Below are 23,917 nucleotides of genomic sequence, written 5' to 3'. Positions count from 1 at the left end.
TGGAATGGTTAAAGACTATAACTTCTCCTGTTTTTTTTTTTTTTTTTTTTTTTTTTTTTGTGTGTGTGTGTCTTTGTGAAAGTTTGCAAAAGAGGCATTATGAGACATAATGAGACAAATGTATACTTTCCTTGCTCATTTATATTGTCTCTGTGTCCAGAATGTCAGGTCCTCAAGTCCTCCTATTCTCCTCGTTCTGCTCCCCCTGTGAGATACTCTGGTAGTAAAAGTCCAGGACCCACCCGCCGCAGCAAATCCCCTGGATCTGGTGAGGACACACTGCACCACTACTAGTATAGTCCTGTTACCACATTTGTTTAAAAATTAGTGCTGTCAATCGATTAAAAACAAATGTGGTAATTAATCACACATTTTTTTCTAAAATTATTTGCGATTAATCTTGATTAATCACACCTAACATTTCAAGTTTTTAGATGAATCATTAAAGCTACAAAATTATTGATTTCCTCTTTTTTCTTTTGTTCTTGGATTAACAGGCATCACAGCAGTTATTAGGTTATTTTGGCTGCTATTACTTTAAGAGCTGCCGCTGCTAAACGTGATGCAGATCTGACACACATGCTTGTAATTCATTTGCGCTTTAATATGAAATGATACAGACTACAGCACGCACTGCTGTATTTGTGTGTGCAATTAAAGTGCGCGTGCTACGGGTACAATGTAATGGCTGACAAGACAGGTAAATCCCTCTTTACGGACATATGGTCTGACAACATCTCATCTGACTGCAATTCACTGTTGTTCTACTGAAGCTCCTAGTCGCATGTACCTTTCCTGTGTTAGTTTGACTAGCACCTGGCACTGAAGTGAAGTTGGAGAAAAGTCTCCTGATTGATGTGGTTGTAAAGACGTTCTTCGACTAAATAAACTCACTTCCTGTCAAGAAAAAAGAGACAGAAGCAGCACTTGTGAGTGGGGTGGCCAACCCTAGCTCTGCCCCGTGTTAACTCCGTTAAATATTTTTAACGCTGTTAAACTGGAAAAATTAATCGTCTGTGTTAATGCGCTAATTTTGACAGCACTATTAAAAATGCAACATTCCTTAACAACAGCATTCAATAACTGTGATTCACATGTGTTCTTCTTTTTAAATTGCTTTCCTCTCTGCTCTAGTGAGAAGAACAGCAGGACACTTCTCTACAAATAGTCAGTCTCCTGTCAAATCACCAAGTAAGTATTTCTCAAGGTTTACTGCACCAGAAATAGTCATAATTTAGTTTTACATGTCCGTTTTCACTTTCTCTCTTACCCTTAGAATTAAAGCAAAAGTATTGCTACCGTACCTTTAAGACTTCTAAAGGTAAATGAGTTCTGTTATGATTGGCTAACCTCTTCACATGTGAACTGAGTATAGGTGGACATTTATCATTGTTCAGCAAATTTTTCTGGACACTCCAGAATTAAAATTTCCTGATAATTTACACACTCCTATGTCATCCAAGATGTTCATGTCTTTCCGAGGAAAACATTCCAGGATTTTTCTCCATATAGTGAACTTCAGTGGGGATCAACGGGTTAAAGGTCCAAATTGCAGTTTCAATGCAGCTTCAAAGGGCTCTACACAATCCCAGCTGAGAATTAAGGGTCTTAACTAGTAAAACAATTGGTCATTTTCTAAAAGAACTAAAAATGTATATACTTTTTAACCACAAATGCTCGTCTTGCACTAGCTCTGCGTCCATGACTTCACACATTACGTAGTCATGTTGGAAAGGTCACGCGTGATATACTCGGAAGTACTGACCCAGTGTTTACAAGGCGAACATGCAAAGAAAGTCAAATGGCTTTTACAAAAGGTAAAACAATTATGTTGGATAAAGTTGGAGGAGAAAATGAGATGGAGTTTTTTGCACTACCCTACCTGTTTGAACCGATGTACAGAGACAAAGAACTGACCACACATGACCTGATTACGTAATACGTGAAGTTGTGGACGCGCATTGCAGAGCTAGTGCAAGATGAGCATTTGTGGTTAAAAAGTATATACATTTTTATTTTTTGATCGTTTCACTAGACAAGACCATTATTCCTTGGCTGGGATCGTGTAGAGCCCTTTGAAGCTGCATTAAAACTGCAATTAAAACTGTCAACCCATTGATCCCCATTGAAGTCCACTATATGGACAAAAATCCTGGAATGTTTTCCTCAAAAACCTTAATTTCTTTTCGACTGAATAAAAAAATACATGAACATCTTGGAGGACATGGGGATGAAATTTTAATTCAGGAGTGAACTAATTTTTTAACACAACCCCCTTCTGCCAAGCTAAATACCAAATAGGCATTGATAAGTAGGCTATCTACCTTTTCTTTTTAATCACAACTATATCCTTTACATTACAACCAACAGATACTTATATGCTAGTTCTTGTTGTCTTTACCATAACCAAGACTAAACTACAAACTGACAACTAGAGAATCTCACAGCGCTATGAAATTCTTGGTCATCTTGAGAGAAATTTCCGCATTTGATGCTGAATTTACCTAAAGGACATTCATCTGTAGATTGAGCTGTACGTGACCTCTAACCCTACGGTGCAGCATTCAATCATGCTAATAGCTCTCCTCCGTGGCCTTCCAAATCCATCAGCTAGTCTAGAGAGCTATTTAAAACTCCCTCACTGGCCACTGCCCCAAACCCTGGCATGCACGTACTCTAATCTATCAGACATACCAATTGGATGTGTACACTAAATGCAGGCATCCTCATCTGCTTTCTGCTTAGACGGGCTAATGCAGTACACACACACCCTAAATTCCTGTGCCGTGAACTTTAAGGGCTGTGTTGCATGCCTGGAGAGAAATCTGCTCATGCCTCCATGGACAAACTCAGCGGGAAATGCCAAGAGCAGCTTTTCTACAAATCCCTGCTCCCCGCGGATTCTGACGCACTTGGGATGCACTCCATAATGTGGTTTTTTTTTGTGCTAAATTCTTTTATTACTACCACTACTGTATGTTTATAGGTGATATAATCTATTAAATAGTTTTTTTATTGATAACACTATTTTAAAGTGGCCTTTTTACAATGATCTTGGCCATTCCTTCTCTAATTCTATGATTTATCTTTGTGGATTTGGCTTCAGGTGAGTGGTGCATATGAAGCCTTGTTGTCTGTTAAGAGACTTATTCTGGGCCAAGGAGACTTGTACATATTTTCTAAGGTTTGGTTTTGTTTAGATGGTGTTGTTTCTTTTGACAATTTTAAAGGGAACCCTGGGTATTTAGACTTGTATGGCTTAATATAATGTAAATGACTGAAATATGTAGTAGAAAACCCATGAAAGATTTGTTATTTAAAAAATGTATCATTTTAAACATATTTGGATTATGGGGGCACCCCATAGTTGCTACCTGCTACCTACCTGCTATTTTTACTGCAACAGAACTCGGTGCTACCTGTTGCTATTTTTACCGCAACACACCTCGGAAAATAAAATGCTGATACGATGCCACATTGTGCGGCTTTTGGTTGTAATTTTCAATTGAAGGGCAACAAGGGAAGCAATGTAAATCTTCACTGCTTTCCTAGCAATAAGAAGAGGAGAAAAGAATGGGAAGATGCCTGTGGACAAATAAAACTTCCTAAATGATTGTGTCTTTGTTCTCTCCACTTTAGCCCTGGTCCCTTTGAGGCTTTTGTCAGACCACAGCTATTGAAAGAACTTACAAACAACAAAGATGCCATCCTGTTAGGATGTAAACATGCCAAAGCTTGTAATGACGCTGCAGCCACTGAAGGAGTATCTCACTCGATATTCAGGGGCATTTAGACTCCTTGTGGGGAAAAATCTATGGTGATTTGGTTTAGGCTTATGCTAATATCCATCGCCACCTACAAGCTCTTTCAGTTGCTATGGTCATCGTATCAGTGTTTTAGTTTTTCGAGTTGTGTTTTCCAAGTTGTGCTGTGGTAAAAAAAAAAAAAGTAGCAACGGGTAGCACCAGTAGCTCACTGAGTGCAACCATTTCACATCGTTGAAATGACACCTCTCATAGTCCAAAATATGTATAAAATGATGTGTATTTTTTTTAAATAACATAAATCTTTCATGGGTTTTCTCTGGTATATCTGCTGTAAAGACAAGGTTACACAAACTATGGGAGTCCATATATATATATATATATATATATATATATATATATATATATATAGGTAATTAAATTTCAGGATTATAGAAATGTTAAGAGTTCCCACTTGTCAAGGTTCCCACTCTTTTTAACCCATGAATTTAAATTACTTGTTCAGTTGTTTGGGATTTACTGAATAAGGAACAAGAGTTAAGGCATTTCCATTAGTAAAATATTTTAGAAAAAGTATATTTATTATAAAAATACAGTGAGCATTTTAAAATTGTGTTGATTTACATGACTTTTCCAGGTCTAAATATAACATTTTGTTAAACCTTATTATATGTTATAACACATACATCCATAGCATTCTGAGACTTGCAAACCCTATTTTTTCAAAGATATATATACATTAAAGCTTGATTTGACTTATTTTAAATCATTTTAAGTCATCTTGACGCCTCCTAAATGCACTGTTTCGCATAGTTCACCCAAAATGTATAATATATAATATACAAATATATTTTTTTAAATTTTAGAACACAGAATGTTGGCACTGTTTTAGTCTTAACAATGGAAGTGAATGGTAACCATACGCTGTCAAATTGCATAAGTGAAAAAAATCACTATACAAAAGACTATAAATGTAGTCCATGACTCATGCACTGCAAACCAAGTCTTCCAAGAAACCAAGAAACCACAGCATAGCTTTGTGTGAGGAAAATAAGAATTTTAGTTATAATTCCTCTCCACTATAACGTTTAAACCTAATTTAAATTCACTTATAACCACTTACTTATGAAAGTAACGCCTGACAGTATTGCGTTACTCAATAAAAAAGTAGCTAACTGTGTTATGTTACTTTTGCATTACTTTTTGTCATTTGGATTAGGCTTGCTTATTTGTTTTTTAATAACAGACACCCAAATTTGCCATTTTTGGCAACTGTAAAGGCACTTTCATACCAAAAGTGAAATTAACAAGCCTCGGGCTGAAGAAATTACCTCTGCACATCACTCCCAGTTTCTCTCAACACATGCACAGGAGAGGTGTCAGTGAATAAATAGGAAAACAAAGTAACTTGCCATACTATTTGCAAAAGTATTTTTGTTTTGAAAGTAATCCTTTATTTTACTAGTTACTTGAAAAATGTAATCCAATTGCTTGTAATGCAGTACCCCAAACACTTTTTATGACTGCATATAATCAGATTTTAAAACTGCACAAACACAATTTGATGCCTACAATGAATGAGAAGAATTATATGATTTTAGAAGACTGGTAAGTCTCATCTGGTAAGACTCATTATTTGAAAACAAACGTTTTGTTTGTTTTTTGTTGTTTGTGGAAGAAAGTAAACGATACAGGTTTGATGATGTAAATTAGTTTTCAGTGTAGGGACCTACTCTTGGTAGCGGCCATGTTTATATCACATGACCAGCTGACATTATGTAGATAATATCCTCTTTAAACAGACTGAAATGTATTCAGCACTATTACTGATGTCTAAAACAATGCATGTGTGACATATAATAAGCAGTGTAAGAAGTATCACTGTGTGACATTGTGTTTTTTTTTCTGTTCTCTGTCTCCCTTCCTCTTCCTGTCACACTCCTCAGTAAACGGAGTACCAAACAGCCAAATCACTACCCCCAAATCCGCCAAATCCTCCAGTTCCTCCCCGACCAGCCCCCGCAGCATGCGCAACTTCAAGGTAAACCCGTTGGCATGGCAACAGGCTTCCACTGTGCTGCTAATCAGTTTACTGGCAAAACATGGCGAGTTTTAGAATAGATTATTTCTTCATCAAGTCAAAAAATAAGATCAGGCTTCTGGATGCTGACTCATGGATGACAATAACACTAACTCATTCTGATAAAGAGTTTACTGAAGCTGTCTAAAATTACTGCCTCACAACAAATTGAAGTAATGGTTGTAGCACTCCAAAATTTCTTCAGGTTATGTCATGAAACTTTATAATCGAATACTAACTTCACTTTTTAATATCGGTTTAGTATCGGTATTGTTTCAACATTATCTTTTAAGGACATAGAGGTCTTCAACAGCACTTGTGGCAGAAAATCCGCTCTGATAGGCCTAATCACTCCTATTCTTGGAAGCATCATGAGTCTAGGCATTGAGATCTTGCTGAGATCCGACTGCAGATCTGTAATTAAACCTAAGGTCAAAGTCAAGTATGATCATAGCCTCGAGAACTCCTGGTGTTAATCTGCTTAACTGACCTGTCTATCAGACAGTAAGCTTCTTGTCGTACGGCTGCTATCTTTAAAGCTTCTTGAAAACACAAGGAGAAACTGCATAACAAGGAGACGCTTTCATTCATTTTTAGAGTGGATTTATAGAGAGTTATTTGGCAAACACTCACTAAGTCAACTTATAGAAAAAATTCAAATGTGATCTCTTTTTTTTCTGAGATATCAATACAATTAAATAAAGAATTTTTATCCAGGTCACTTACTTTGGGATCTCACACGGATGACTTAGCATTTCAGAAGAGATCTTGACATGTCAGATATTGTGTTTAGAGATAGTAAGTCAAAATTCAGACATTTAAATAAATATGAAATTATTTGGCCACTGTTAAGCACATTTATTAATCTCTTGTACACTGCTGTTCAAAAGTTTGGGATCAGTACGATTTTTAATTTTGAATGTTTCTGATCATCAAGGCTGCATTTATTTGATTAAAAATACGGAAAAATCTGTAATATTGTGAAATATTATTGCAATTTAAAAAAATGGTTTTCTATTTTAATATAATTAAAAATAGAGTTTATTCCTGTGATGCAAAGCTGAATTTTCAGCATCATTACTCCAGTCTTCAGTGTCACACGATCCTTCAGAAATCATTCTGATATGCTGATTTTGGAAACAGTTGTGCTGCTTAATATTTCATAATTTTATTTGTTACCTGTGATACTTTTTTCAGGATTCTTTGATTTTTTTTTCCTCTACAGTCTTTTTTTTTTCTTTGATGAATAAAATGTTAAAAAGAACAGCATTTTAAAAAAAATAGAAATCTTTTGTAACAATATACACTACTGTTCAGTTTGGGATCAGTAATTTTATCTTTCTTTTTTGTTTGAAAGAAATTAATACTTTTATTCACCAAGTATGTGTTAAAATGTTAAAAAAGTGATAGTAAAGAGATAGACTTATTTTGAATAAATGCTGATCTTTTTTAACTTTTCATTCATCGAAGAATGCTGAAAAAAAGTATCACAGGTTCCAAAAAATATTAAGCAGCATAACTGTTTCATAAAATCAGCATATTAAAATGATTTATGAAGGATCATGAGACTCTGAAGACTGGAGTAATGGCTGATGAAAATTCAACTTTGCATCACAGAAATAAATTATATCTTAAAGTGTATTAAAATAGTAAACTGTTATTTTAAATTGCAATAATATTTCATAATATTCCCTTTTTCTGTATTTTTGAGCATAAGAGACATAAATCTTTATGATTACAAACTTTTGAACAGCAATTTTTTGTTTTTCCTAAGGAACTCTAATATGATCTCTGAGATTAAAATCTGAAACAAAATTAAATATTAGTAAAGTGAAAAAATATATTAAATTATAAAATATGTCTAACAAGCTATATAAAATGTCTGTGTAAATTGAGAAATATGCTGTTTTCAGAAACCTGTAAATGTCTATTATGAATAGTATTGTACCATTTTTGTGTTTTTATAATGGAGATATGGCTGTATGCGTGGTTTGATGGAAAGTTGCTTGTCAGGCTGGTTTTTTGCACATTGTTCCTGAGATTTCAAGCTAATTTTAGAGCAAACGCGCCAACGTTGTGGTTACATAAATATCTTCCCACTTGCCTTTAGTTTAGTTGCAACAAGCGGATGGGAGTCCCCCTCCGTCTCTCTGTACAGGTATTATGAAACTCTGCCTTCTGTAGCAGCAGCATTCAAATGAGTTGCAGTTTCTTCTGGGTATTCAAGTTTTTAGTTGGGATCTTACATAAATGATGGCATCATTGTATCAGTCCATTTAACGGCATAGTATTTGCCTCTTTATTTCATTCGGCTTTGCATAGTAGTATTTGAATCCTTCAAAACAGCACATAATACCCAACTGTTACTCGTATACCTAGAAGAATCCTGTGGCCTCTATTAAACCAGCTTTAACCAGGATGCTGCCAGTATTTGTCTCCATTGGCTTACTTAGTCTTCTCTCACATATGTCACTGTCATTTCAGTTTAATTCTTATTTGGCTGCTGAATCTAGATAATATGCAGGCTTTTTAACCATACTGATTGCCAGACCATTTTAGATCTTTAAGACTAGGTTCATTTTTTGTATGTGTGTGTCTCAATCACATGCAGTTTGTCTTCTAGACAGCTCTTTTTGTCTTCTCATTAACCATTTATTTCATTTAGGTTGACGCTCAATGTCAGATGGCAGTGTGTTACTGATAAAACATAATATGCTTTATTTGAAGGTTTAGTATAATTACGTAGCTGCTAAGTATAACTTGTTCACAATGCTTTTATTTGTACTAGGGCTGGTCAATATAGCGAACACAAGGCTGGGCAATTTTTCTGATTTTAAAGATTAATTTGAATTTAATGCTTTGCCTCTATTTCATTTTCTAGAAATCGAGGAATTGCGATTTTGAATAGGAATATTACCAAACGTTACATTTAGACACTTTGACAATACACCAATGATAACATGCAAGATGGGAGTGAACTTCTTTGAACGTAAGTGCTGCTGTTTCATGCATGAGACGCTGTGCAACAGTCAAATGCGTCCATGTTTACATAGAAAAAACAATGGAAAAGCAGCACAATCTAATAAAAAACCTGTTAGGAACTGCTACTGTATGTCTGATATTTCATGTTTGCATCATGGTGTCAGGCTGAAAGGTGCTGTTCATTGTTTTTGCAGAACATTTACAGTTAATACTAGTCTAGACTACTGGCGTTATACCTTTAATCATTTTGGATTAGCTTGACTTTTGAGTAGGGCTGGCAAAACGATTAATCGCGATTAATCACATACAAAATAAAAGTTTGAGTTAGCTTAATATATGTGTGTGTACTGTGTGTAATTATTATGTATATATAAATACACACAAATTAATGTATATGTTTAAGAGAAATATGTTGTGTACAAAATATTTTTATTTATATATAATATAAATTCTATAAAATTTATAATAAATACATATACTTGTAAATATTTCTTAAATATATACATGAATGTGCTTGTATTTATATATACATAATACACAGTATACACATATATATTAGGCAAACTCTGATCGTGATTAATCGTTTGCCAGCCATTCTTTTGAGATTTTTTTTAAAGCATTTTCCTCACATTATTTCTAAACATATAATATGTATAAAACAAGTTTGTACAAGATCTAGTTGTAGTTTATGCGTCTTTTCTGCAAAGATATTGAACAAGTGATTTTAAAATTTACATCATGTTGACAGCTTCATGTGAGGTGCACTTGGAATAGAATTCATTAATTCATTAAGACCTTTATTAATGATTTGTGATCATTAGGTGATAAATATCACACATTGGCTTGCTTTGCAATCCTTGGAAAACACATCTTTTTGAGTTTTAAAATGATGGTTCACCCAAGAAATTAAATTCTGTCATTATTTACTCACCCTCATGTCGTTCCAAACCCTTTGTTCATCTTTGGAACACAAATTAAGATATTTCTGATGCAATCCGAGAGCTTTCTGACCCCGCATAGATAACAACGCAACTGACATGTTCAAGGACCAGAAAGGTAGTAAGGACATCGTTAAAATAGTCCATGTCACATCAGTGGTTCAGCTGTAATTTTTTTATGTTGAAATTGTTGAATAAATTCGTTATTTTGTTTTCTCGTAGCTTCGTAACATTAAGCTTGAACCACTGATGTCACATGGACTATTTTATTAATGTCCTTATTACCTTTCTGGGCCTTGAACGTGTCAGTTGCGTTACTGTCTATGCAGGGTCAGAAAGCTCTGACAGAAAGCTCATCAAAAATATCTTAATTTGTGTTCTGAAGATGAACGAAGGTCTTACAGATTTGGAACAACATGAGGGTGAGTAATTAATGACAGAATTTTCATTTTTGGGTGAACTATCCCTTTAATTGTTCATTTAATGGCCTTTGAGAACTGCAAAAATATCATATTTTTTTGTTATATCAACCAGCCCTATCAGCATAGTTTGTAAATAAAACGTCCTTGGTGCTTTTAAGAAGTTTTAAATGTTTTAGGTCTTTGTGGCTTATTTTATCTCTGTTTGCAGATTCCTGCACATCACTCCTCTGCAACCAATGTGAACGGCTCCTCTGAGACTCCTCAACAACACAACAACAGTGTGAGCCCTGAAGGTAAACATCCACCCACTATGAATCACTGTCATGCACTCACTCACCTTAGATCTTACTCCGTTTCAAGCCCAGAAGTCCCCAGAGGGCATTTCAGGGGCATGACAAGGTTTGGCGGTGAAAGTGCTGACACATGCCACTCTGTGCCACATTTGCTCAGGCACCACACACTCTCCCACACTTTCACACACTGTAGTGGCAGTGTATGAGCAAACGTCCCTGCTCAGCAGCGCATGAGTCACAATGACCTTCAGCTATTTGTCTGCATAGTGCACTAACCAAATTTAAATTGTTGGATGCGGATGTTGGGGCTAATGTACTATTTGGGGGTTTTACAAAACATCCATTCAACAGTTTCGATCATATAATGATACAATTATGTTGTTATAGTCTGATATGTGTAATGTATTGGTTTCTTCCCTTTAGTTAATGGAAACAGGAACCTTGCTGCTTCCACTATTTTGGACAAGTACAAAATTGGCAAAGTTATAGGTGATGGGAATTTTGCTGTGGTGAAGGAGTGTGTCGAACGGTAAGAAAATTACAAGTTGCGGAAGACTTTAAGATGTTTTTTTCTATGTTCTGTCAGAAAAAGATGAAATGGCTTTTCTGGGTCAATAATATTGTGTTGCATTTTGTTTGTTCTCCCTTCCAAGTTTGTTATTGTTATGACCTCTGATTAAAATACATAAAGAATACTCTCTACATCCAGATTCAGTTCCTGTTTGTATTTTTAGGCTCAGATGTTCAAAGGAAGATCTCTAGTTCACTGAAAGGACATCCACCTTAGAAATTGTTTCCTGAGGCTCAGAATGCACTCAAAACAGACCTTCATTAACCTCCCTGAAATAAAGTCTGCTGTTCTGTTTGTTTCCACAGAGCCACTGGAAAGGAGTTTGCACTGAAGATCATTGATAAAAACAAGTGCAGAGGCAAAGTGAGTTGGACTTTACAAATTTGAGAAAATACAAGCCGTAAATATTCCTCACCACCCATGAAACTGTTGTTTGCATTGTTTTTATTGTTAATACATAAATTTTGTCCTTATGACAATGCAGTTAGCTGTTTATGAGTTTTGTGCACTGGCTGTAAAGTTGGGTTATTTCAGTGCGAGTTATTTACGTCTCAGTGGTCTATGCAATTTTTGGTCCATTTCATTGGATTAGATTATATTTTATGCATTGCCATTTATCCAGCATGCAGCAGATTCTGCAAGTCATGAGAGAAAAGCTGGCCAACAGATGAGACTGAATTTATCCTAAATTTGTTCAATGGCATTAAAGGTTTAGTTCACTCAAAAACTCTTGTTCACCCTCATGTCGTTCCAAACCCACAAGACCTTCTTCATCCTCAGAACACAAATTAAGATATTTTAGATGAAATCCAAGAGCTTTCTGACACTGCATAGACAGCAACGCTACTGAACTGTTCCCAGACCCAGAAACGTAGTAGGGACATCTGTTAAATAGTCAATAGTCAGTGCGCAAAAAAACAAAATAACGACTTTATTCAACAATTCTCCTCAAGGTCAAAAAGCTCTCGGATTTCATAAAAAAAATATCTTAATTTGTGTTCTGAAGATTAACAAAGGTCTTACAGGTTTGGAACGACATAATGGTGAACAATTCATGACAGAATTTTCATTTTTGGGCTTACTATGCTTTTAAGAGATTCAGTAGTTCTTCTATTCCAAACTCAATATATAATTTCTGTATGGATCTCCCTTTATGCACAGGGGTTGGAAAAGGGGTAAAGTTGTTGCCACAAAGTTGTAATGTCACTGTATGCTGCGAAATTTTGATTTCTTTTCACTGGAATTTACTGGAATAGCAAGACCTGTTATTAGGACGGGGTGTTCACATACTTTTGGCCATGTATGAATGATATTTAAACAGCAGTTATATTGGTGGCCAGTGTCTCATGATTTAATTTCAGGCTGTGCTTTAACCAAGGAAGTTAGTTTCCTGTTTGCCTGGTTTCCTGCAAGAGCAAACCTCAGGAATTCATGCAGATGTATGCCTCAGCAGCTAAAAACAAAAGAATGCTGAGTTGTTGTACGGTTGGGAATTTATTGTGACACATGTTTTGAACACACAGGAGCACCTGATCGAGAATGAGGTGGCAGTGTTGAGGCGTGTTAAGCATCCTAATATCATCATGCTGATTGAGGAGGTGGATACGCCCACTGAGCTCTATCTAGTCATGGAACTTGTGAAGGTACTGTTTGTTAGTCACTTCTTTTACAGTCTGATACTTCTGCGAATCTTCTGAAATTTGATATAATGTAATATAATATAATATAATAGGTGACCCTGGACCACAAAACCAGTCATAAGTAGCACAGCTGTATTTGTAGCATTAGCCAAAAATACAAAATTATACATTTTTGGGTCAAAATTATACATTTTTCTTTTATGCCAACAATTATTAGGATATTAAGTAAAGATCATGTTCCGTGAAGATATTTGGTCAATTTCTTACCGTAAACTTAATTTCTGATTAGTAATATGCATTGTTAAGAACTCCATTTGGGCAATTTCAAAGGTGATTATGTCAGCATTTTGATCTTTTTTTGCACCCTCAGATTCCAGATTTTCTCAATTTAAAAAATCTGACCCTTATGACTGTTTTTGTGGTCCAGGGTCACATATAACACAATATAATATAACATAATTTTTCAAGATGCAATAAAATCCCCATATGTAAAATCAGATACACCCTACATTATAGGAAACTTTGACCCGCTTTCAGTATTGATCAATCTTTTAGCTCCATATAAAGGCAGAAACATGTTTTTTTTTTTTAACTCTGGGTGAAAGTGTGTTTTATACAGAATACAGAGATTGAGATTTTTAGTTGTTTGTATTGCCATCTGTGTGTTTCAGGGTGGAGATCTGTTTGATGCAATCACCTCCTCAACAAAATACACTGAAAGAGATGCCAGTGTAATGGTATTCAACTTGGCGGCAGCTCTCAAATATCTGCACAGGATGTGTATCGTCCATCGAGACATCAAACCTGAGAATCTGCTGGTACGCACATACACAGATAAACAAAACTATTCTCAAAAGAGACATTAAATATACAATATACAGGTATATACACCTACACACCTTCCACAGAGACAATAAATGTGAAAATATTTTAGTTTGCAAAGCTTTAACACATACACAGCAGTACGGAAATACAAAACCTGTGAAGAAAACAACTTTGCACTTTGTATATGGAAAATTACTGATGTCAAGAGGAGAAAATGGTGGATAAAAATTATGTTTTTGCCTTTCAATATGTGTGTTGTAGGTGTGTGAGTACCCTAACGGTACGAAGTCCTTAAAGTTGGGTGATTTTGGCTTGGCCACAGTGGTTGAAGGGCCGCTGTATACTGTTTGTGGAACACCCACTTATGTTGCCCCAGAAATCATAGCAGAGTCAGGGTAAGAATTGTTTTGATTGTTTTGTTATTATATCATCATTGTTTTTTTAAAAGCGATATCACTTTGGAAGCATGAATAGTTGTTTAAAAGGAGTAGTTCACTTTCAGAACAAAAATTACAGATAACATACTCACCCCGTTGTCATCCAAGATGTTCATGTCTTTCTTTCTTCAGTCATAAAGAAATGATCAATTCAGGAATTATCTTCATATAGTGGACTTCAATGGTGCCCACGAGTTTGAACTTCCAAAATGCAGTTTAAATGCAACTTCAAAGGACAATCCCACCCGAGGAATAAATGACCGTTTTGCTAGATAAGACCCTTCTTTCTTGGCTGGGAAGGTTTATAGCCCTTTGAAGCTGCATTTAAACTGCATTTTGGAATTTCAAACTCACGGGCCCCATAGAAGTCCACTATATGGAAATAATTCCTGAAATGTTTTCCTCAAAAAACATAATTTCTTTTCGACTGAAGAAAGAAAGACATGAACATCTTGGATGACAGCGGGTGAGTACGTTATCTGTAAATTTTTGTTCTGGAAGTGAACTACTCCTTTAATAACCTTTAAAATGCTGGGGCTGAATGTTTGTTGACTATGTTTTCCTGTCTGACATTGCCACAGCTACGGGCTAAAGGTGGACATATGGGCAGCTGGAGTAATTACCTACATCCTCCTATGTGGCTTCCCACCTTTCCGCAGGTACCGCAAGATAATACATGCCCAGTTGTTCATGTTAATAAACCACAGTGTTTAATATCTAATGTCTAGTCTCATATTGTTCGTGTTTTGTTTGTATTGTTCTCATAGTTTTTGTACATGAAATATATTTTGTTTGTGTCTCTGGGCTTTGCATTTATTTTTATAGTGAGAATAACCTGCAGGAGGACCTGTTTGATCAGATCCTTGTGGGGCGTTTAGATTTCCCATCACCCTTTTGGGACAATATCACAGATTCTGCTAAAGTGAGTATAGACAAACACAATGACAGCTCACCCAGAAAAATAAAATTTGCTGAAAGTACTCACCCACAGGCTATCCAAGATGTATCCAAGAGTTTGTTTCCTATTCAGAACAGATTTGGAGAAATTTAGCATTACGTCACTTGCTCACCAATGGAGTAAATGGGTGCCGTCAGAATGAGAGTTCAACAGCTAATAAAAATAGAATAATCTACAAATAATCCACACAACTCCAACTACACAACTCCACACAATTAACTTGCCGTTTGTGAGGCAAAAAGCTGTGTTTGTAATAAATCCATAATTGAGACATTTTTATACTCAATGTACTGCTCACCTAAAATGCCTTATAAAGTCCTTTATTCATAATATTGCTTTCTCCAGTAAAAAAGCTATGTCATCTGAATCAGAGAAGTGTGCACAGATCAAGCACTTTATAATTTAAAACACTCCAAAACTATTTAATACAAACACAGTTTTTCATTTCACAAGAGATTAATTGATGGATTATGGTGTGGATTATTTGTGGATTATTGAGATGTTTTTATGTCGTTTGGACTTTCATTCTGATGGTACCCATCCAGTGTAGAGTTATATAATGCTGAATTACTCCAAATCTGTTCTGATGAACAAACTCATCTATATCTTGAATTACCTGAGGGTGAGTACATTTGCAGCAACTTTTAATTTATGTCTGAACTATTCCTTTAGCACGCATTAAACACACCGCTCACTCCCTCTCATTTATCTCAACTTCCTTCGTTCTTTATGCTATATTCTCTGTCCTGACTGCACCCTATTTTATTTCATCCTACTCACATTGTTATATCATCTCGTTCATATCCTCCCCCTCTCACATTCACCCCATCCAGCTTTAGAATTGTTTTGCCAACATCTTTCTCTGCACTGAAAGGCAGAATTTTTGCTGTATATGCAAATGTGAACAAGCAAACCTAATTTCAGATTTTTTTTTTTTTTTTGACTTTAACATTTTAGATCATGTTAATGGTCTTTTTAATGAAATTCAGGCCAGTATCTTTTTCTGGTCTTAAAGAATTACACTGTAAAAAATAAAAAACACAATTTGTTGAGTCATCTTAAAATAATTTGTTACCCTGCTGCCTTAAAATTTGAAGTTCAGTCAACTAAAATAAGTTTAGTCAACTTAAAATGTACTAAGTAACAACTTAGATATTTGTGTTTGCTAAATTTAACAGATGGGTAACTAACCCAGTTGCCTTAAAATTTTAAGTTGATTCAAATCAAATATCTAAGTTGTCACTTAGTATAATTTAACATTTCAAGTTGAATAAACTTTTTTTTGAGTTGACTGAACTTAAATTTTAAGGCAGCCAGGTTATAAATTATTTTATGTTTACTCAACAAATTGTTTTTTACAGTGTAGTTCACTTTCAGAACAAAAGTTTCCTGATAATTTACTCACCCACGTCATCCAAGTTGTTCATGTCTTTCTTCAGTTAAAAAAAAATGAAGTTGTTTTTTTTTTGAGGAAAACATTCCAGGATTTTTCTCCATATAGTGGACTTCAATGGGAATCAACGAGTTGAAGGTCCAAATTGCAGTTTCAGCGCGGCTTTAGGGATCTACACGATCCAGTCAAGGAATAAAGGGTCTTATCTAGCAAAACTATCATCATTTTCTAAAAACAATAAAAAATGTATATACTTTTTTTTTTCTTACCACAAATGCTTGTCTTGCTCTACCTTTACTTAACGCATCACATAGTCACATTGCGAAGGTTATGCATGACTAGGGTTGGGTATTGTTTGAATTTTATTAATTCCGATGACCTTTCCAACATGATTTTGTAATGTGTGAAGATGAGCCGATTGTTTTATTATTGATCGTTTCAATAGATAAGACCTATATTCCTTGGCTGGGATCGTGTTGAGCCCTTTGAAGCTGCACTGAAACTGCAATTTTGGCAACATTGGCTTCTATTAAAGTCCCTTATATGGAGAAAAATCCTGGAGTGTTTTCTTAAAAAACCTTAATTTCTTTTCGACTGAAGAAAGAAAGGACATAAACATCTTGGATGAAATGGGGTGAGTAAATTATCAGAAAATGTTTATTCTTAAAGTCAGCTAGTCCTTTAACTTTATAATAAAATGTAGTAAAATGTCTTTGAAAATATGATGATGGTGTGTTTGTACAGGAGTTGATTGGTCAAATGCTGCAGGTGAATGTGGAAGCCAGATACACAGCAGAAGATGTGCTGTCTCACCCCTGGGTCACGGTAAATGTGTGTGAAAGGGTTTAGTGCTGGGTATATATGTGTGTGTTAAATAATGCATGCACTACATTAAAGTATCAAATTTCTATTCATAAAATATAATACATCAAAATGTTTTTTAGACATTATTGCATGATTGTCCACAAGAGATTCACCTGCACACTTACTCATAAAATATTATTTGTGTCATTTGAGCTGTATTAGAGGTGGTTTTGATTTATGTTTCAAATTATTTTTTAAACTGAAACCTACAATTTAGTCAGAATGCTCTGGTGAACACAGTTATATTGCTTACTATTATATTGGCCTTGTCCTAATCGACTTCAATAACCAACAGGATGATGCTGCAATGGAAAACAATATGAAGATGGAGGTGGCAGGTAAACTCAAAAAGCACTTTAACTCTGTGCAGAAACAGAGCAACACTTCCCCTGGAGTCTCTGTTATTGTGGTGAGCACACACACTCACACACGAGAAACTGTCTGCACATCATAACAGCAGCTGCTGTCATCTGTTAATATGCTACGCTTGAAAAAAATAACCAATGTCATCCTCTTGGCCCCTAATGATTAGTACTTGGATTACACATAATTCCGAAGCATAGCCGTCACTGAAATTACAGCCACTGTGGACACCAGCATCAAATCAATCGGTTTGTCTCCCTCAGAGCTCATGACTTACATAACAGCTAAATCTCAGGAAATATTAGAGATTATTGTATTGTAAGCAAGCACAGGACAAAATATGCCAGAGCTATGAAATAGGACGTGACTTCAGAAAACAGCACATCAGGCGTGAGAAAAAATTAGATTCCAATACTCCAGAAATTAGATTTTATTTTAAGTGATAATGGCAATTTAATTCAAATTAATTATTAATTAAAAATAATTATGTTTAATAGCCAAATTGATGATTAAAAACTAGCCATTAATCCCTAAAAGAGAGCTGAGCAATTTGTATTCGTACTTGATGAAAAATACAATAAAAACAGTAATATTGTGAAATGTTATTATCATTTAAAATAAGCATTTTCTATTTGAATATATTTTAAAATTTAATTTATTCCTATGATGCAAAGCTGAATTTTCAGCAGCCATTAATCCAGTGTCACATGATCCTTCAGAAATCATTCTAATATGCTGACTTGGGGTTTTTTAAAAAAAACTAACAAAAGAAAAGAAAAAAAATGTGTCAAGCCCATTGAAACAAATGTGTGGTCAGTGTTGCTCTCCAAAGTGCTTGAAAATTGCTGAAGGACTCATCGTAATTCTTTTATTGCTTGGCAGAATGTATTTTATGAGCTCAGAGGGAGGCATGGGTGAAACATTTTCAGCCATTTCCACCCCCATGTCTTATTAAATTTCCATGCCAGTTCACTGCACCATAAACCCCTCACTGCCAGCCTTGTGTCTTAGTTTTTCTCACTGTCGTTAAGGTGTTTGTCTCTGTAAATGTGTTATTTTCAGTGTTGTCACTGATCTTCACCTTGTCTGCATTGTCATGATCAAGAATCATTCATTCTTTGAACTTGACTCTATCACACAGAAAGGAAATTTTATTTTTGGTATTTGAAATTAAAAGGATAGTTCACACAAAAAATTAATTACTCACCCTCATGTCATTGTAAACTCACAAGACCTTCATTCATCTCTGGGACACAACTTAAGGGATTTTTAATGAAATCTGAGAGCTTTCTGACCCTGCGTAGACTGCATCACAACTGACACGTTCAAGGTAGGGCTGGGCGATATGGCAAAAAATTTAATTTTTTTTTTTTCTTTTTCGATTTTTAACTAGTCAGACTGAAAATGTAACTACAAAACTATTCAAGTAACTTTTTCTTTATTAGCCCTCTAGTTAAAGGAAATTCTATTCCAAATGCACCACACATGAAGTTGTCAACATGTGTAAATGTTAAACAAATCATTTGTTCAATGTCTTTGCAGAAAAGATGCATGAACTACAACTACATCTTGTACAAACTAGTCTTATACATACATGTTAAGAAATAATACAAGGAAAATGCTTAAAAAAAAAAATCTCAAAAGTCAAGGTAATTCAAATTCAAAATGACTGAAAGTATAACACCAGTAGACTGTTATTAACTATAAATGTTCTGTAAAAACAATGAACAGCAGCTTTCAGCCTGACATCACGATGCAAACATGAAATATCAGACATACAGTAGTACTTCTTCAAAGGTTTTTTATTCGATTGCAATGCTTCTCCATAGTTTTTTTTCTATGCAAACATGGATGCATTTGACTGTTGCACTCACGTCTTTTGCAGTCTCATGCTTGAAATAGCATTCTAAAAATGCGGTGCTCAAGTTAAAAGAAGTTTGCTCCCATCTTCTTACATTTTTTTCTATTTCACCGCCGGCGTTGCATCTTTGTCAACACAAAAACACATTCTGTATCTGAATGGCGCCCAGCGATATGAACGCGTCACATGTGAGTGGTTAATTACATCCGCCGAGGTGCAGTTGTATGTTGGTGTTCTTTTTTTCTTTACTGTTATCATTGGCGTATTGTCAAAGTGTCTAATTCTAACATTTGCTAATATTTCTATTCAAAATCGCAATTATTCGAATTCTAAAAAAATTAAATTGTGGCAAAACAATACATTCGAATTAATCGATAAAATCTGAAATCAGCCCTAGTTAAAGGCCCAAAAAGGTAGTAAGGACCAGTGTTGGGGGTAACGCATTATGCAAGTTACTTTCCTCCCATTTATTGATTAAAAGCTCTCCTTTCCTATTAGTTTTAGAATAAATGTGAACATGCATTAATTCATCTCACAAAAAACAGATTCAGTATTCCTCAAAATGAGTAAAAAACTGTGAAATTCAACTCAGAATATGACGCAAACCTGCAATAATTAAATATGTTAAATAATACAAATATCCTTTATGCATTTAATACCATTTTATTAACCGATGTCTTTGCTGCCGACCTTCGATGATGCAGTTCAACCGTACTAATAAGCAAAAATTACTCAAGATAATCTAACATTTGTTTTCCTTTTTTTTTATATTGCTGAAGAGTTTATATTTTTTCTTCTGTGGTCTACTGTACAGACGTGAATTCACTTTTTACATTTGCCAAAAATTGAACTTTTTATATTACAAACAAACAAGCAAGCCCTGCCCAGATTTAAAAAGTAATGCAAAAGTAATGTAACACATTACTTTCAATAAAAAGTAACAAAGTAATGTAATTAGTTTAATTAGTAATTAGTTACTTTTTAGGAAGTAACTCAATATTGTAATGCATTACTTTTAAAAGTAACTTTCCCCAACACTGGTACGGACATTGTTAAAATAGTCCATGTGACAGCAGTGGTTCAACCACAATGTTATAAAGCTACGAAAATACTTTTTGTGCAAAAAGAAAACAAAAATAATGACTTTACTTACGCCATGTCAGTCTTCGAAGCGCGTTTACAAGAGTATCACGATGAGTGTTTTTGCTACCTTTCTGGGCCTTGAATGTGTCAGTCGTGTTGTTGTCTATGCAGCATCAGAAAGCTTTTGGATTTTCCAACAAACATGAGACGTCCACCCGACGTGCAGATCATGTCTATATTCCGACAAAGACGTTGAAATGACGTCGTTTGGACGTCGTTTGCTCAGTGGGTTCATAAAAAAATATCTTCATTTGTGTTCCGATGAACAAAGGTCTTACGGGTTTGGAATGACAAGAGGGTGAGAAATTAACAACAGAATTTTCTTTTTTTAGGTGAACTACCCCTTTAAGAAATTAAATAAATGCTAAGTGGTATATTGAATATTTATGATATATTTAGATTGATTCTGCTGGAAATATAAAATGAGTAAACATTTTATTAGTTGACAAAGTGATGATATTTGACAGCGTTTTATGGCAGGCGTTTGTTTATGTCATCACTTTCCTTTATAATACATTGTTAAAACCCTAAGCTTTCTGAAAATCTAAGGTCTTCTTTGTTCACTACACTGCTTGAAAAAGCAGCAGAAGCAGCAGCAGGGACTCTGGCTGAATTTGTATTGATGTGAATCTCATTTGACAGTTTGAACTGTAAGGGCTAGGCTGTATCTACACCCCTTCCTTGCTCTCCCAAGACCCGAAGTGATGTCTGCAACTGGAAATTGGGTATTTGACTCCAAAACTAAACCTTTTTTTTTTTAATGAGCTTGAGTTCTATACTAAAATCTTGCAGTCTCCGCACCCTGACTGCCTCTTGTTGACTCTTACTAGATTTTTACTCTAGCATTTGCTGCTCTTGATGATCTAATTCTAGACAACAGTCATACCATACCTTATGTCCCAACCATAATCTGGTTCACTTTCTGTCTTTCCATCTTTTCATTCCACTCCATGTTCATGGTGGCTCTTTAAATGACTTTATTGCTGTGATTTTCTATGCCGTATGGCTTTATTGCACATTTTTGGCGTATATTGTTTCCTTCTGGGCTCTAGCTGGAAGGTTTGTATTGGCGTGCATGCAATACTGACTGCTTGTAATATTAACACTGCAATCCGATGGCTTCTCTCTCTCTTTGTTACCTAATCCAGAGACAGTCTATTTCGTGGCAGTTGCCAACGTCCTCAAAATGAACCTCACTCTTAGGACCTTGACCAATGCCATCAAAATTTGAAAGAAAGTGGTTTAAGAATATGAAACTCTGCCATCTTCTGGCAGTATTGTAATAATTTAAAATAATAAATCTAATGACAGAGAGAGAGAGATGCACAATTATGCTCAAAAATTGCCTTGGATGAAATACTTTACTGAAAGTTTTTATTTAGTAATGTAGATATATATATATATATATATATATATTAGAAAAAATGGGTATTTTATTTTATTTCACTTTATTTATTTATTTTACTTTTTTATTTTATTTATTGTTTTTATTTTATTTCATTTTTTATTTTAGGTTTTATTTTATTTCATTTTATTTATTACTTTTTTACTTAATTATATATATATCTCTATATCTCTATATATCTCTATATACTTATTTTTACTTTACTTTATTTTATTTAATTTAATTTTTATTTTATTCGTTTTATTTTATTTCACTTTATTTATTTTTTTACTGTATTTTTTTTTTACATTTTATTTTATTTTAGTTTTTATTTCATTTCATTTTATTTATTTATTTTTTAATTAATTTTATTTTTCATTTTATTTATTTTTTTATTTTAGGTTTTATTTTATTTCATTTTATTTATTTATTTGTTTACTGTATTTTTTATTTTATTTTATGTTAGGATTTATTTTAGGTTTTATTTTATTTTATTTTATTTTATATTGTTTTGTTTTATTTTATTTCACTTTACTTATTTAATTTTGTATTTTATTTTATTTTATTTTATTTTATTTTATTTATAGCTAGTATATTTTTATTTATTAATAGGGTCTGGACACATCCTATTTGTTTTGTCAGCCTTTTTTTCAATAACTGGTTTTGTCCACAGCTGAGGAACGCACTAAAAAAATAGATCAAGTAGAGCAATATCTCACCCCAAAATGAAGCTTTTGGCAATTACTCACCTTCATTTCATTCCAAATATACTGAAAGAAAAGATTTTTTTTTCTTAACTGTTACATAAATATTTTTCATAAAAAAAATGATAGTTTGCAATGACCACACTAAGTTTTAAGCTATTATTCACTGATAATCAGTTCTCAAATTAAATATGGCGCCTATCAGTTCACATTCGTTGTTCTGGTTTTTTTTTTAACCACATGCCATTACTTTAAACCTGCAATATGCAAGATGCAAAAAGTTATTATATGGCTTCAGAAGAGTTGTATGGACTATATTCACTTGCTTTTATAGAGCCCACTGACCTTTTATAGAAGCTTGACAGCTTGTTTGGATAAGAAAAACAGCATCATGTGTGTTTGGAAGCATGTGAGGGTGAATATTAGTGTCAGAATGCTCATTTCTGAGTGAACTTCCTCTTTAAGTGGCTACATTTTGCTTTAATCAGGCAAACTGAGTGTTTCTGAAGTAGTCCTTGTGAAATGTCCCTCAGCTGAAGTGTTAGAGGTTATGTTAGTGTTGTGTATGAATTTGTGCTGTATGTGCTCTGTGAGTAAGACTAGTCTCTGTCCTCTGCTTCTGCTCTCCCCATGGCATTGCTATCCTTTGACTAGCTCCAAGGCAATGGTATGTACTAACACTAACTGCTATGCTCCTCCCTCCCCGCCTCTGTCTTTTTCACACATACACTCTTTTACTGGGAGAAGGTGATAGTAACATCACTGAAGATTATCATTTTTTCCTACAAGACATGGAAAGTTGGCAGCTTAAGTCATGAATCATAATCCTGTCTTGAACTTCAGTGGTGTTTTTCACTCTCTGCCATTTTCAGTCTTTTTTTTTTACTCCGGTGGTCTTCTCCCACCTGTGATGTGATCAATAGTATTGACTTTTCAATGAAACCAGGTCATGCATATGGTCTTTTATATCTAAGTATGAACATGTTTCTTCTTACAGCAATGGGAAAAACACAGAACAGCTTGGTTTATTGCATAAAGGGATACATGGAAATTAAAACTTCATTTACTCATCCACATGCTGTTTTTGTGCCTGCCTTTCCTCTGCAGAACACAAATGATGATACTGATTTGGTGTAATTTTTCAGTTGGAGTGGAAAACATTATTTTTGTTTAAAATTAACCTAAAATTAACATTTATTAATACAATACCAGTCAAGATTTTTAATGTTTTTTTAAAGAATTCTCTTGTGCTCACCAAGCCTGCATTTATTCGATCCAAAATACAGCAAAAGCAG

General features: G+C 34.5%; 1 protein-coding gene across 5 annotated transcripts in view; it reads left to right on the top strand.

Annotated features, from left to right (window-relative positions):
- dclk2a (doublecortin-like kinase 2a) overlaps positions 1–23,917 on the top strand; it is a 60,525-nt gene that overhangs the window by 31,921 nt on the left and 4,687 nt on the right. For 2 of the 5 annotated variants that reach the window (XM_051117289.1, XM_051117280.1), the window contains exons 4-17: positions 161–268; positions 1,135–1,191; positions 5,711–5,805; positions 7,955–8,002; positions 10,395–10,479; positions 10,903–11,008; positions 11,356–11,413; positions 12,574–12,693; positions 13,362–13,508; positions 13,777–13,910; positions 14,534–14,611; positions 14,778–14,874; positions 17,048–17,128; positions 17,463–17,576. In XM_051117289.1, coding sequence (XP_050973246.1) covers positions 161–268; positions 1,135–1,191; positions 5,711–5,805; positions 7,955–8,002; positions 10,395–10,479; positions 10,903–11,008; positions 11,356–11,413; positions 12,574–12,693; positions 13,362–13,508; positions 13,777–13,910; positions 14,534–14,611; positions 14,778–14,874; positions 17,048–17,128; positions 17,463–17,576 — 1,328 coding nt within the window. Of the gene's footprint in view, positions 1–160; positions 269–1,134; positions 1,192–5,710; positions 5,806–7,954; positions 8,003–10,394; positions 10,480–10,902; positions 11,009–11,355; positions 11,414–12,573; positions 12,694–13,361; positions 13,509–13,776; positions 13,911–14,533; positions 14,612–14,777; positions 14,875–17,047; positions 17,129–17,462; positions 17,577–21,176; positions 21,260–23,917 lie in introns of all 5 variants that reach the window. The other 3 variants (XM_051117306.1, XM_051117297.1, XR_007828265.1) reach the window with 2 other exon arrangements.

This window comes from Labeo rohita, chromosome 1, assembly GCF_022985175.1.
Source record: "Labeo rohita strain BAU-BD-2019 chromosome 1, IGBB_LRoh.1.0, whole genome shotgun sequence".
NCBI lineage: Eukaryota > Metazoa > Chordata > Actinopteri > Cypriniformes > Cyprinidae > Labeo > Labeo rohita.
The sequence above is the reverse complement of the archived record's forward strand: the minus strand, read 5'-3'. Positions and strand labels throughout refer to the sequence as shown.